The sequence below is a fragment of the Lipotes vexillifer genome, unplaced genomic scaffold, assembly GCF_000442215.2.
Source record: "Lipotes vexillifer unplaced genomic scaffold, Lipotes_vexillifer_v1.1 scaffold229, whole genome shotgun sequence".
Lineage (NCBI taxonomy): Eukaryota > Metazoa > Chordata > Mammalia > Artiodactyla > Lipotidae > Lipotes > Lipotes vexillifer.
Window position 1 is genome coordinate 680605 of NW_006771155.1, and position 16184 is coordinate 696788.

At 38.9% G+C, this 16184-nt stretch overlaps 1 protein-coding gene across 1 annotated transcript in view; it reads left to right on the forward strand.

Annotated features, from left to right (window-relative positions):
* Positions 1 to 16184, forward strand: part of NSUN6 (NOP2/Sun RNA methyltransferase 6) — a 72095-nt gene that overhangs the window by 8116 nt on the left and 47795 nt on the right. Inside the window, exons 4-5 of the mRNA XM_007446559.1 lie at positions 11549 to 11658; positions 12422 to 12575. Of these exons, the coding sequence (XP_007446621.1) occupies positions 11549 to 11658; positions 12422 to 12575 (264 nt within the window). The remainder of the gene's footprint in view (positions 1 to 11548; positions 11659 to 12421; positions 12576 to 16184) is intronic.

The following is a 16184-nucleotide window of genomic DNA, read 5'->3' on the forward strand; positions in this document are numbered from 1 at the left end:
TTTTTTTTTTTTTTTTTTTTTTTTTACCATAAGCACATATTACTTCTGCAATTAAAAAAATTGATTTTGTAAACTTGCTTTTTTTCTTTTTTGGCTGTGTCGGGTCTTAGTTGCGGCACGCGGGATCTTTTGTTGCAGCATGGGGGCTTCTCTGTAGTTGTGGTGCGTGGGCTCTGTAGTTTGCAGCACACGGGCTCTCGTTGAGGTGTGTCAGCTCCGTAGTTGTGGCACGTGGGCTTAGTTGCCCTGCGGCACGTGGGATGTTAGTTCCCCACCCAGGGATTGAAACCGCGTCCCCTGTGTTGGAAGGCGGATTCTTTACCACCGGACCACCAGGCAAGTCCTGACTTTGTAAACTCCTTCTTCTAGCTCTTTGTTAAAGGGAAATTTGCATTAGTGAAATGCAGAGATCTTAATTAAGTGTACTATTTGCTGAGTTTTGGTAAATTCATACAACTGTGTAGTCAAGACTCACCCCCATCAAGATATACACCATTTCCATCACCCAGAAAATTCTCTGCATTCTGCCCCCCTACCAGGAAACCACTGTTCTGATTTCTTTCATCTCCTAGTTTTAAACCAGTTAGTTACTACAGTTGATCACAGTCACAGGTCTTTTGAGACCTGTGATTCATTTCAGAATGTACTGTGGACGCCATAGTTTTCCATAATCCTATATAAGATTATTTCATTCTTTTTACTGGCTATGTAATAATCCTTTCATCTGTTCTTTGTAGTGAGCTAAACTACTCATTAAAACATTAGTGGGGACTTCCCTGGTGGTGCAGTGGTTAAGAATCCGCCTGCCAGTGCAGGGGACATGGGTTTGAGACCTGGTCTGGGAAGATCCCACATGCTGCAGAGCAGCTAAGCCCGTGCGCCACAACTACTGAAGCCCATGTGCCTAGATCCTGTGCGCCACAACAAGAGAAGCCTGAGCACTGCAACAAAGAGGAGCTCCCGTTCACTCCAACTAAAGAAAGCCTGCGTGCAGCAACGAAGACCAAAAATGCAGCCGAAGGTGAATAAAAAGTTTAAAAAAGTGAAAGCATTAGTGAACTATAAAACACAAACAGTGAGTTACTACAGGAAAGCACTAAGAAATCTTTTAGGATTGTGGATTCATATACCTACCTTTCTTTTCTAAAAGGAGCAGTTCGGCTCTTTTTTGTCTTTTAAACTCATCATCACTTTTATCAGGTATCTTTTGACTTTCCACTATGAAAATTGAAGAAATTCTTATGCTTAAATTTGCCCTAAAACCTCCACCAACCAATTTTTATTTACTGTTAGTTTCTTAACAATGTAAAGCTTTGTAACATTTTTATTCTACAAGCATAATTCAAATGAATGCAGTGCTTGCTTGTAGCCCTGTTGGTAGTTTATTTCTGAGTTCTTTATCTTAATTGATCTCTTGGTTGATGGAATAGCGTCATGTAGCAGGTCTCCAGCACCAGCTTCCCTTCCCCCAAGTATGTCTCTTGTATGCTCTGTTTCCTTTCTCGCTTGAGAATTGCTTGTTGCCTTTATATTTAAACAACAACTCATAGGCTGATTATAGTCGTTTCAAGTCACAGGTCATTTCCCTCAGCGCTTTGTAGACGCCGCTTCTCCAATCTTAGGGCCTCACGTGTTGCTATGAAGAAATCTGAGGCCAAAAAATATTTTTCCCCTTTTACAACAGAATCTTGATTTTTCACTTGGAGATCTATGGGATTCTTAGGCACTGGACTTTAGAAACTTCACTGGGATATACCTTATAATAATAATAATATAATTGTTATTGATATTTATAATAATAATAATTATTCTCCTTAGTTTTCATTGAAATGCAATGTAGTTTTTAAATTACAGGTCTTCTGGTAGTTCTTTGAATATTTTTCTGCTACATATTCCTGCCCTCTCTGTTAGGAGGACACTGGTAGTCTGTGTGTTGGTTTTCCAGTATAGGTGCTCCCTGTTTTGGGACACCCCCAGACAGCCCAGGGTCTTGTGATGGGCTGGAGGGACTCACAGGACTCAGCATCTAGTCAGGCTCATGGCGGGGATTTATTACACGAAAGGGCTACAAAAGCAGAATCAGCAGAGGGAAAAGGCATGCGGGGTAAAGTCTGGAGGAAAACAGGTGCAAGCTTCCAGGAGTCTCTCCCCATGGAGCTACCAGGACAGGCTTCATCCTTCCAGCAGTCAGTTGTGTACATGCATAGAATCATTGTCTATGAGAGGAGCCCATTAGAGAACCAGCACCCAAGGTTTTAGTTGGGTGCTGGTCATCTGGGCGCCCTCTGCCTGGCATGTAATGAAATTCCAGGCTCCCAAAAGGAAAGCAGGTGTTCAGCATAACCACACAGCTTGGATGAACAGTTTAGGAACAGTAATTCACTCTTAAGAGGTGGTTTTATATCAGTGCTGGGAACTGTTTGGCAGTCAAGTTTCCAGATGCTGGCCGAGGGCCAACCTTCCAAGCAGGCCTTTCTAAGAATAGCTGTTGCAAGCCTGTTACATTAACTCTTTAATTTCAGAGGATTTACTAGCTGAGTTTGGCTAGTTCACTTTTGTTCTTTATTTATTTAATCTTGTTGTTATTATATCCCTTTTGTAAGATTCTTTTTTCTTTGAAACTATAGAGAGGTTATTTGAAATTCTGCCCTTTTTTGGTCTGTACATTTTGTGTACTGCCTTTTGTTTATTACAACTTTGTTTAGTACTACGGACGTCCCCCGGTATCCATGGGAGATTGGTTCCAGGATACTGCGCTCCCTCCCAACATACCAATAATCACAGATACTCAAGTCTCATATAAAATGGTGTAGTGTTTGCATATAACTCATGCACATCAGTATGCTTTAAATCATTTCTAGATTACTTACAATACTTAATACTATGTAAGTAGTTGCCAGTGCACAGCAAATTCAAGTTTTGCTTTTAGGAATTTTCTGGAATTAAGAATGTTTTTTTGTCTGCGGTTGGTTGAATCCATGGATGCAGAACCTGAGGGTAGACAGGGCCATCTGTATCTACACATAGTTCCCAGTTTGAATGAATCCTTGAATGAAAACTTTCACATAGATTCACCTGGTTTGCACTTCAGGTCAAGTGTATACCTAGACAACTCATCAGATGTGTCTTTCAGAAATACGTTCACCAGGTCTTTCCTATGGCACAACTCTAGTACTGGTGAGCTGAGCTGAAGAAGACTAAGGCTCTGTGAGGGGGTCCAGCTCATAGCTTTTTTGTTGGGGGCTTTAATTTTTGTTTACGCTTAGTGAACTCAGGGGAGGAGTGACAGAGTTGTTTGCGCTTTCCCTTCTCTTCCCTTACCTACTTCTAGGCAGTTTGTCCAGTTTTGTTCCAGAAAACACAGATTGTCTGCTTGTGCCAATTTTGCCAGTCCAGTCCTCTTTCATCTTTATCTGCAGGGAACAGGACACTGACAAGACAGTCCCAGATTCTCCTTTTTTCTGTCTGACCCTCTGGTCCTGGATCTAAGCAGTAAATATTTGTTTAGGCACCCAGAGGCCTTTCCTTTTTCAGAAGCATTCATACCCTGTTGAGGAACTAGGTTTGATCCAAATTTTACTGTGTTAGCTAATTATTCTTAATCATTGGGGTAATAGCTGTTTCTTAGTTTTCTTGCAAATGGAATTTTCTTTCAGGTTTTTCTTTCCCCATTTCGGTGGGCTTTAGAAAAAGGAATATATTTATACTTTTACTCTTTGACTAATCTTTTACTAGAAGCTCAGCATCATCCAGTTATTTAAGATATCAAAACATAGGTTAAACTATTTTTAGGCAGTAAACAATTTAAAAAGTAATTTTTCACCATAAAATTCAGGTTCCCTCATTTTATTTAACATGCTATTTAATTTACTGATCAAATATATTTTAATGTTAGGAAGGTTTTATCACTGGTAATTAGATTGAACATAAGGTTGTAATGCTGATTTTGATGGTATCAGTGTGAACTTTATTGAAAAACTTAGAGAAAATTGAATGCCAGGCTTCTCTTCATACAAGAGTATTTTTTATTTTTTATTTTTTATTTTTTTTTTATCAAATTATAGTTGATTTACAGTGTGTGGTTAGTTTCAGGTGTACAGCAAAGTGACTCAGTTAAATATTCCTTTTCAGATTCTTTTCCCTTATAAGCTGTTACAAAATATTGAGTATAGTTCCCTGTGCTGTACAGTAGGCCTTGATGGTTGTCTGTTTTATATACAGTAGTGTGTATATGTTAATCCCAAACTCCTAATTCATTCCCCCCCCACTCCCAATACAAGAGTTTTTTTTTTTTTTTATTGGAGTATAGTTGATTTACAATGTTGTGTTAGTCTCTGCTGTACAGCGCAGTGAATCAGGTATACATATACATGTATCCACTCTTTTTTAGATTCTTTTCCCATGTAGGTCATTACAGAGTATTGCGTAGAGTTCCCTGTGTATAAGTAGGTCCTTATTAGTGCTGTTTTCTATATAGTGGTGTGTGTATGTCAATCCCAACCTCCCAATTTATCATTCTTCTCCCCCCATGACCATTTTACTATTTATTTATTTTACTATTTATTTTTGGCTGTGTGCAATTAAATACCTTATTACTATTTTTCCTCCAATCTTTATTACTGTTCAATTGGAAAATCATCTTTCTTTAATGTTGCTTCACTCCTTTATTTAGAAACAGTTCCATAAAAATCAGGCTTTTTAGTATTTTTTATGGCCCTATGTCAACTTCCACATTTCCTTGCTAAAATTTCAGTGAAGCTGACATACACCTTGACACTTGCATATGCTATCTTACATTTTTATACAATTACTTCTTGTGTTGAGGGATCCCCAAGACCACTCCCCAGCTCTGTGATTGCCTAGGAGGACTCAGCGTGTAATCGAATGCGTGCCTGTGATTTAATCAGTGAAAGAATCTGAAGGAAAATCAGCAAAATAAAAGGTGCATGCGATGAGGTCTAGGGAAAACCATTTGCAAGCTGTAGGGTCTTTTTCCAGTGGAGTCATACAGAGTGCACTTAACTCCCTCAGTAAACGAGCTTGACAACATATATGTGAGATGTCACCAGCCAGGGAAGTTGTAATGAGACACGGCATCCAGGATTTTCATTCAGGGCAGGTTGTGTGGGTACCTCCTGCCTGGTATGTACCCAGATTCCAGCCTCCCAGAAGGAAACTCAGTGTCCACCATAAACCATATTATTTGTTTACAAATACATTGTTACAAACAGTGTAGGCACAGTGAACTACCCTTATCATAAGTTCATAGTGGGAACTCCTCTGATTCTAAGTTCCAAAACACTAGCCGAGGACCAGCCGTGTCACCAGGCCTTCCAAAGAAAGGATAGCAGTTCTGGCCCACTGTGTTAAGACTCACCTTTGTGGTCTCCCATTCTCTTCTCACCATGAAATGGTTATTCTCATAAAAACTTTCTGATTAACACTACAAGGTTCCATTTCACAAGATATTTTTTGAATTGGTGCTATGTGTGAGACCCAAAGACGTTATAAAGATGGATGAAACATAGTTTCTAAAAGCAGGGAATATTGGTACAAGTCAAACCGCAATAGATGCCATGGTAGGGGTATGAATTAAATACCTTTAGAGCATGGAAGAAGCAGGGCTGAGTGCGAAGAAGTGGGTAAAGATTTTCTCCAAATAGATCTAACTTCATCTGAGCCTTGAAGGTGAGTGAGAATTGGGTGGATGAGGAGATAAAGTAGGTAAGGGTATGTGAGATAGAGAACATATGCAAAAAGTACAGAGGTGTGAAAATAGTTGGTGGTTCATGACAAAAGTGATCAGGTTTGGCTAATCAGTTCTCAGATGGGTGAAAGAAGATGCTGAAATAGTTAGGAGAGGTACATGTGAAATGTAAAGGGTTTTTGCTTTTTAAAGTAAGGAGTGTTTTTTGCATAGAATATAGGAGCCAAATAATTTTTATGACAGTCATGATACTGGTAGTAGCATAAAGGTATGTTTTTCAAACTGCATGAAGATCGTGACCCATTAGTAGGTTGTGAAATCAATTTAATTGGTTTTTTATGGGCTTTTTTTTTTTTTTTTTTTTTTTTTTTGGCGGTACGCGGGCCTCTCACTGTTGTGGCCTCTCCTGTTGTGGAGCACAGGCTCCAGACTCAGCGGCCATGGCTCACGGGCCCAGCTGCTCCGCGGCATGTGGGATCTTCCCGGACCGGGGCACGAACCCGCGTCCCCTGCATCGGCAGGCGGACTCTCAACAACTGCGCCACCCGGGAAGCCCTATGGGCTTTTTTTGAAAAAAGAAATGGGGTATTTTATAATATATTGGATTGTACATAGTAAGGTATTTTGTGAAATGTGTGCTATAAATGTATGTGTGTATATACACACGTGTACTGGGATGTGATTTAAGTGCATTTCTTACCCTGGGTTACAGCCAAAAAAGCTTAAACACTTTTTTCAAAAGAAGATGAATTGCAAAACTGGAGCCAAGTTAGGGAACAATTCAGTCTTTTATTCCCAGCAATACGGTGAACTAGATAACTTGAGGATGTTTCTGCTACATAGGACTAGGAATACTGACTAAAAACTAGGTCATAAAATGCACAGTGGAGTGATTAAGAACGTAAGTGAAATATTCAGTGGTTAGAATGAAGAGTAACTGAAAACAGCAGTAAGTGTGTGAGCTAAGATTAAGGGTTGGGGGATTTGAGGGAGAAGATGCTTGGTCCCCTGAATTTAAGGGCTTTGGCTTTTTAAAAAAATTTAATTAATTTTTGGCTGCATTGGGTCTTTTGCTGCACACGGGCTTTCTCTAGTTGTGGTGAGAGGGGGCTACTCTTCATTGCGGTGCACGGGCTTCTCATTGCGGTGGCTTGTCTTGTTGTGGCGCATGGGCTCTAGGCACGTGGGCTCGGTAGTTGTGGCTCGCAGGTTCTAGAGCACAGACTCAGTTGTTGTGGCGCACAGGCTTAGTTGCTCTGCGGCATGTGGGATCTTCCCGGATCTGGGCTTGAACTCAATGCAGTCCCTTGCATTGGCAGGCGGATTCTTAACTACTGTGCCACCAGGGAAGTCCCTGGGGGGCTGTTTGGTTTTAACAGGAGGATTCTGGTGCTAGGAGGTGAGAAACATCCAGCAGTCAGTACAAGGCAGTAATTAGGAGTTGGATCTCTTTTGCCTTGGAGGTTTTAGTTGGAGGAAAAAAAATCTCTGAGATGCAGAACTCAGAGGTTTCATACCTATAAGGGCTTGGAATTCAAATTCATACCACCCAAGTGGTCTGGAAACCTGCAGTTTGGGAAATTAACATAAAAATTGGATCCTAAGCCAGTTCCTGGGATGCTTGAAACCACTCTGGAGTGACACCTGTCAGCCCAGGCCATGCACCTTTCTCATAGTTAGAAGGTGCACTAGGAATCAAACCACCACTAGTGAGGACCAGTTTATACAACAAACTGAAGGCATTAGATTCCCTCAGAACTGTAGCAAATAGAGCTAACTGGTAGAGACTCTAAAATAAGTCTCCTTGAAATGATAAAAAACAAAGGAAGAGTCTAAAACATAAAAGACCCTAAGAGGGAAAAAAAGAAGAAGAATTTCTAGAAATATAAATATTAAAATTAAAAACTCATTCAATGAGCTAAACTGAAGATTAGACCCAACAGATGAGAGAATTAATGAACTAGAAGATGACTCATAGGCAATTACCCAGAATGCAGCAGGTAAAGAAGGTAAAGCAGTTGAAAGTATGAAACTGAGTCCTGGAAAGAAGAATGAGAAGGCACTGCGCATTTCTAATGAGTCCCAGATGTATAGATTAGAAATAATGGGGAAAGACAATATTCAAAAATATAATGACACAGAATTTTCCAGAATTGATGAAAGTCAGATTTAAGAAATACAGTGTCTGAAGCCAAAAGTAAAGATAAATCCATATCTAGGTACTTCAGAATGGAACTGAAGAACACCAGAGACATCAGGAGGATCTGAAAGCCACCAAAGATAAAACGTGGAAGCTATCTCAGTGATCAGGTTAAGAGGTGATGCACGTCTGATGTCAGGGGATGGGCCCGGAAGACCTGTCAGAGAATTAGAGGTGGCATCACTTGGTAACTCAGTGAATGTTAGAAGTTTTAGAAAGAAGAGATTTAAGATGATGCCAGGCTTTCCAGTCTGGCTATTCAGATAGATAATGGCACTTTGTTTAAGACTGGAAACATAGGAGGATGAAAGGCATTGCGGTGTTACTAAGGATTTGAGGAGTGGGTCAGAGAACCATAACATTGTTCAGGACTTGTTGAGTTTGAAATAAATGTGGGATGTGTATTTATAGCTACCTGCAGGTAATCAGTCTGGAAAGGCTAATCATTAGAATATGTGGGATAATAACAAGGTCCTGAAAACATAGGAAGAACACTCTTTGACATAAATCACAGCAAGATCTTTTTTGATCCACCTCCTAGAGTAATGGAAATAAAAACAAAAATAAACAAATGGGACCTAATAAAACTTCAAAGCTTTTGCACAGCAAAGGAAACCATACACAAGACAAAAAGACAACCTTCAGAATGGGAGAAAATATTTGCAAACGAATCAATGGACAAAGGATCAATCTCCAAAATATATAAACAGCTCATGCAGCTCAATATTAAAAAAACAAACAACCCAATCCAAAAATCGGAGAAGACCTAAATAGACATTTCTCCAAAGAAGACATACAGATGGCCAAGAAACACATGAAAGGATGCTCAACATCACTATTTACTAGAGAAATGCAAATCAAAACTACGATGAGGTATCACCTCACACCATTTAGAATGGGCATCATCGAAAAATCTACAAACAACAAATGCTGGAGAGGGTGTGGAGAAAAGGGAACCCTCTTGCACTGTTGGTGGGAATGTAAATTGGTACAGCCACTATGGAGAGCTGTATGAAGATTCCTTAAAAAACTAAAAATAGAGCTACCATATGACCCAGGAATCCCACTACTGGGCATATACCCTGAGAAAACCATAATTCAAAAAGACACATGCACCCCAATGTTCATTGCAGCACTATTTACAATAGCCAGGACATGGAAGCAACCTAAATGCCCATCGACAGACGAATGGATAAAGAAGTTGTGGTACATATATACAATGGAATATTACTCAGCCATAAAAAGGAACGAAATTGGGTTATTTGTTGAGACATGGATGGATCTAGAGACTGTCATACAGAGTGAAGTAAGTCAGAAAGAAAAACAAATATCGTATATTAACGCATGTATGTGGAACCTAGAAAAATGGTACAGATGAACTGGTTTGCAGGGCAGAAATTGAGACACAGATGTAGAGAACAAGCGTATGGACACCAAGGGGAGAAAGTGGCGGGGTGTGGTGGTGGTGGTGGTGTGACGAATTGGGCAATTGGGGTTGACGTGTATACACTGATGTGTATAAAATGGATGACTAATAACCTGTGTTAAAAAAAAATGTGCCGTGTTAATAACATGTTTAAAGAAAAATAACATGGTCCTACTGTATAGCACAGGGAGTTATATTCAGTATCCTCTGATAAAGCATAATGGAGAAGAATATGAAAAAGGATATGTATGTGTATAACTGAGTCACTTTGCTGCACAGCAGAAATTAGCACAACATTGTAAATCAAATATACTTCAATAAAATTAAAAAAAAATATGTGGGTAATTTTTGTGATTATTGAAATCATGAGATTGCCAAGGTTTAGGATTCAGAGTGAGATGAGCTGCTTGGCATGCTTTAGAACCTGGGGGAATGAACCTCTTCTAGAGATAGCTAGAGAATGGGCAGTAAGAGTGTGGGACCAGGAAGGAGGATAAAGCTGAGAAGTTTACTGAGGTTTGATCATTTGGAGTCATGGGAAGAAAACGCACTTAATTCCCCCCAGCAAGGACTTATGACAGCACATGTGAAATGTTGCCAACCAGGGAAGCCCATCAGACTTGCAGTGCTCAAGATGTTTGTTTGGGGTAATCACATAGGCACTTCTGACCTTTGAAAAAGGCCGCTCTGAGTGTTGGAAGTGAGACCCAGGCTTCAGTGATTTGAGGAATGGATGGGAGGTGAGAATTTGGAGAACACTCACAAAAGCTGGATAGCAAAGGAAGAAAAGAAGACTTACCTTTGTCTAGTTTAAAATATTAATAACTTACTGTGCACCAATCTGCCACTTTAGAAACACTTTTGAATTCCTTGTATGTTGTTTGTTTTAGTCTTTGAAGGTAGGGACTTTATTTCTCTTCTCTCCTAATGCTGTTATGAAACAGCAATGCTTGTTAAATGATGAAGCAATTTTTTTTTTTTTCCTTTGCGGGTTGTGATTTTAATCCACATAAAGCTTCATTGGGTGATTAGAATAGAAACACTTGATCATGTCCATTCTAACATGAAATGCATCAGAGCTGGTGATGGCAGATACTAGGCTGGGCCCCAAGAGGTCCCTTTTCCTGTTCTACCCTGTGTCATCTCCTGTGACCTCAATCCTGCCTAATTATTTTTAAATTGAGGTATAGCTGATGTACAGTATAAGTTACAGGTGTACAGTATAGTGATTCACAATTTTTAAAGGTTATGCTCCATTTATAGTTATAAAATATTGGCTATACCATTGGCTATTTTGCTGAAATAATGCCATTTGCAGCAACATGGATGGACCTAGAGATTATCATACTAAGTGAAGTGAGGAAGAGAAAGACAGATACCATATGATATCACTTACATGTGGAATCTAAAAAAAAAATGATACAAATGAATTTATTTACAAAATGGAAATAGACTTAGAGACATAGAAAACAAATTTATGGTTACCAAAGGGGAAATGGGGTGGGCGAGGGATAAGTCAGGAGTTTGGGGTGAACAGATACACACTGCTGCATATAAAATAGGTAACAACAAGGTCCTACTGTATAGCATAGTGAACTATATTCAATATCTTGTAATAACCTATATAGGAAAAGAATCTGAAAAAGAAATATATATATCTATCTATGTAAAACTGAATCACTTCGCTGTACACCTGAAAGTAACTCAACATATTGTAAATCAACTAGACCAATAAAGAAAACAATATTGGCTATATTCCCTGTATCATATAATAGATCCTTGTAGCTTATTTTATACATAATAGTTTGTACCTGTGAGTCCCCTACTCCTTTCTTGCCCCTCCCCCTCCCCTCTCCCCACTGGTAGCCACTACTTTGGTCTCTATATCTGTGCGTCTGCTGCCTTTTTTGTTATATTCACTAGTTTGTTGTATTTGATGAAGCAGTTTTTGGTGCCACTTACTATCTTGCAATAGGATCCTCTTTCTGTTTTCTTTTTCTCAAGTGTCCATCTTCTTTGTAATTAAAAAAAAAAAAAAATATTTCTTCCGTATTTATCTTTCTTCAGCTTTTTCTCATTTATTCATTAGTGGCATTCCCATGGGACGGTGAAGACCAAAGAGGTTATTTACTTAGGGTTCAGGTTGAAACACTGAAAAGGTTGATAGGCATTGGAGGTGTATCCCTGTTCACTTTCTCTCATCTTGCTTTCCTAGGAATAATATAAAACAACAGCCCTGTGAAGTTATTGTTGGAGCCCAGTGTGGCAATGCAGTCTTACGAGGAGCCCACGTCTATGTTCCAGGAATCGTGTCAGCCTCAAAATGTGAGTATAATGTTTAGGTTTCTCTGTAGAACAGCCACTAAAATTTATGTGTATCATCAAATGGAAAACTTATTAAATCATCACTCAGATATATTTCAGATTTACTTTAATAAAGATATTTTCCAAGTTTTGCATTTAATATAGCCGGTTGAGAGATATATCTGATAAGGACTAACAAGTTAGGCATCCGTATATGGGTTTTGTGCCCATTTCTTTTATTCCCTTTGAGGACGTGTGTGCTGATGTTTACAGGATCAGGACTGATGAATAGAGCGTAAGATGTCAGTGAAATTTTGTTTTGTATTCTTTACTCTGTTGCCCTAAAACCTCAGGCTGCTGTCCTGTCATTTGTGAGGGGAACATTTGGAGCCTAGAGTTTTAAATATTGGGATGAATCTTAGTATTCTTAATTTACTCTCTTAGGGAATGTTAGGTTTGGGAAAAATAATTTAAATAGAAGATATCCTTCCTTTTCTGCTCAGCTAAAGACTTCCAGCTGAGGTCAGATGTTTTGAAGACTGTTCTGTATCTTTGTTTTCCTAGGGAAGAAAAAGCATCAGTTCGATTTATTGTTGGCAAATGTTTGAAAGTAAAAAGTTACATTTTCTATTAGGGGTTACAGTGAGATGGGTCAGTCTGCTTCATGCCCACTACTGATGCCCCTAAGGCATCCCCAGTCTTAAAGCTTGAAGACTTAAAGAATTTTCACTATTCTGCTAAAGTACAGATAGATCAGTGTGATATGATTTTCTTCTTTCTCTAGTTATGAAAGGTGGAGATGTTGTTTCCGTGTACTCTGATATTAAAGGCAAATGTAAGAAAGGAGCCAAAGAATTTGATGGAACAAAAATATTTCTTGGAAATGGGATTTCTGAACTAAGCCGCAAAGAGATCTTCAGCAGACTCCCTGAACTGAAGTAGGTCAGCAAATGCCGTTTTGGGGAAATAAGCATCCTTTCTGTGGTTCAAAGAAAATGAAAAACAACGTAAAAAATATAGCTAGAAAACTTTAGTGAGCAAAGGGCCTTTTAGTCCAGATATAGATGGGGCTGCCTTAACTCTGTTTTCTATTAACGGAAATATACTTCACCGACCTTAAAAAAAATATATATATATATATATATATATAATCTAGTTGCATTATATGAATGATTTTTTTTTTTTAGTATAAATTCAACTGGAAAATACTTTAACCCATATTGCCATTTTTGAGGGGGAAATATCCTTTTAGGTAAAAGAGTAAATGCTCAGATTAAGGAGCCTATTGTATATTAAGTTGAAAAGTTTTGTACCTTTGGAAAACATTACTTATTTTGATAAAGGATGAATTAGACCACCTCTCCAGATCTTTTTTTAACAGTCTGTGTGAAAAGAAAAGCTTATGGTTTTAATATTAAAAAGAGAAAAAAATATTTAACTAAAAAATTTACCAGGAAGCCAGTACTCACATGAATACTTGTGGTCAAAAATTAATGTTCGGACTTACACCGAATTAAAATCCAAGTTATGTTAAAATCACCTCCAGTTGCTACAGGTGCTGAATAAATTAAATCGGTGGACAATCCAGTTTCTTATAATTTTTTTCTTTTTTTTTTTTTTTTTTGTGGTATGTGGGCCCCTCACTCAGATAACTTTTCTGCCCCTTTTTCTCTTCTCCTTTTGGGACCCCTATAATGCAGTGTTATTTCACTTGATATTATCCTATAGGTCCCATAAGTTATCTTTTTTTTTTTTTTTTTGTGGTATGTGGGCCTCTCCCGTTGCGGAGCACAGGCTCCGGACGCGCAGGCTCAGCGGCCATGGCTCACGGGCCCAGCCGCTCCGCGGCATGTGGGATCTTCCTGGACTGGGGCACAAACCCGTGTCCCCTGCATCTGCAGGCGGACTCTCAACCACTGCACCACCAGGGAAGCCCCGGTTTCTTATAATTTTAAAAAATTGAAGTATAGTTGATTTATAGTGTGTTCATTTCTGCTGTACAGCAAAGTGACTCAGTTATACATATACATTCTTTTTGATATTCTTTTCCATTATGGTTCATCACAGGATGTTGAATATGGTTCCCTGTGCTGTACAGTAGGACCTTGTTGTTTATCCATCCTGTATGTAACAGCTTACATCTGCTAACCCCAACCTCCCAGTCCACCCCCTCCCCAATCCCCGCCCCCTTGGCAACCACAAGTCTGTTCTCCATGTCTATGAGTCTGTTTCTATTTTGTAGGTAGGTTCATTTGTGTCTTATTTCGCTTAGTGTTTTCAGGCTGTTTTAGGAATCCTGTGGACAGCTCTGTTACTCCAAAGTTGACAGCTGATGGAAACATGCTGAAAGCTGTGAATTTATCCTGCTCGGACACAGCCACATCCCTGATTCCTGGGACAGTGTTTTATATCAAAGCAATTTGGATTTCTAGTTTATAGTTGAAAGCTGTGAATTTATCCTGCTAGGACAGAGCCACATCCCTGATTCCTGGGACAGTTTTTTATATTAAAGCCATTTGGATTTATAGTTGAAATTAATTCTTCTAAAGAAATAGGCTATTCTCTCCACCTAGAGATAGCAGTACTTTCCAAATGGCCAAGAACAAATGCTGTCTTCTTGGAGCGCCTTCTGAAGATCATGCATACATCTGCTGTGTTAACCTTTGGGTCTGTAATGGGGAGTTGATAGCTTGACTGCTTGCTTTAGTTCGTTATTAGTGGTACTTGCTTTATCCTCTTACTTGACATGGTGGTTCCAGTAACTGGGTCCACAGATTTCTGAGAACTGTTTTCTGTGTTGGTGGGAGTAGGAGGCAGCCATCTTTTAAGAAACTGTTGAGTTTAAAAAAAATTTTTGTTTTTTATTGGAGTACAGTTGATTTACAATGTTGAGGTAGTTTCAGGTGACAGCACAGTGATTCAGTTATACGTATACACGTATCTATTCTTTTCCAGACTTTTTTCCCATGTAGGTTATTACAGAGTATTGAGCGGAGTCCCCTGTGCTATGCATGCAGTAGGTCCTTGTTGGTTATCCATTTTAGACATAGTGATGGGTACATGGTAATCCCGACCTTCCAATCTTTCCCTCCCCCCACACCTTTCCCCTCTGGCAACCATAGGGCATTCTCTAAGTCTGTGAGTCTGTTTCTGTCTTGTAAATACGTTCATTTATATAATTTTTTTAGATTCCACATATAAGTGATATATGAAATTTGTCTCTGTCTGACGTACTTCACTTAGTATGATAATTTCTAGGTCCATCAATGTTGCTGTAAATGTCATTTCATTTTTTTAAATGGCTGAGTAATATTCCATTGTATATATATGCCACGTCTTCTTTATCCATTCATCTGTCAGTGGACACTTAGGTTGCTTCCATGCCTTGGCTATTGTAAATAGTGCTGCAATGAATATTGGGCTGCATGTACCTTTTTTGAAGAATGAGTTCCTCCAGATATATGCCCAGGAGTGGGATTGCTGGATCATATGGTGGCTCTATTTTTAGTTTTTTAAGGAACCTCCATACTGTTCTCCATAGTGGTTGCACCAATTTACATTCCCACCAGCAGTGCAAGAGGGTTCCCTTTTCACCACACCCTCTCCAGCAGTTATTGTTTGTAGACTTTTTGATGATGGCCATTCTGACTGGTGTGAGGTGATACCTCATTGTAGTTTTGATTTCTCTAATAATTAATGATGTTGAGCATCTTTTCGTGGCCAATGGTATGTCGTCTTTGGAGAAATATCTGTTTAGATCTTCCCATTTTTTGAATGGGTTGTTTGTGTTTTTGATAGAGAGCTGCATGAGCTGTTTGTATATTTTGGAGATTAATCCCTTGTCTGTTGCATCATTTGCAAGTATTTTCTCCCATTTTGTGGGTTGTCTATTCATTTTGTTTGTGGTTTCCTTTGCTGTGCAAAAGCTTTAAAGTTTCATTAGGTCCCGTTTGTTTATTTTTGTTTTTATTTTCATTACTCTAGGATATTGCTGTGCTATTGCTGTGATTTATGTCAAAGAGTATTCTTCCTATGTTTTCCTCTAAGAGTTTTATAGTATCGGGTCTTACATTTAGGTCTTTAATCCATTTTGAGTTTATTTTAGTATATGGTGTTAAAAAATGTTCTAATTTCATTCTTTTACATGTAGCTGTCCAGTATTCCCAGCACCACTTATTGAAGAGACTGTATTTTCTCATTTGTATTGTCTTGCCTCCTTTGTCATAGAATAATTGACCATAAGTGCTTGGGTTTATTTCTGAGCTTTCTATCCTGTTCCTTTGATCTACAAGTCTGTCTTTGTGCCAGTATCGTATAGCTTTGATGACTGTAGCTTTGTAGTATAGTCTGAAGTCAGGGTGTCTGATTCTTCCAGATCCGTTTTCCTTTTTCAGGATTGCTTTGGCTATTTGGGGTCTTTTGTGTTTCCATATAAATTTTAAAATTTATTGTTCTGGTTCTGTGAAAAATGCCATTGGTAATTTGATAGGGATTGCATTGAATCCATAGATTGCCTTGGGTAGTATAGTCATTTTGACAGTATTGAT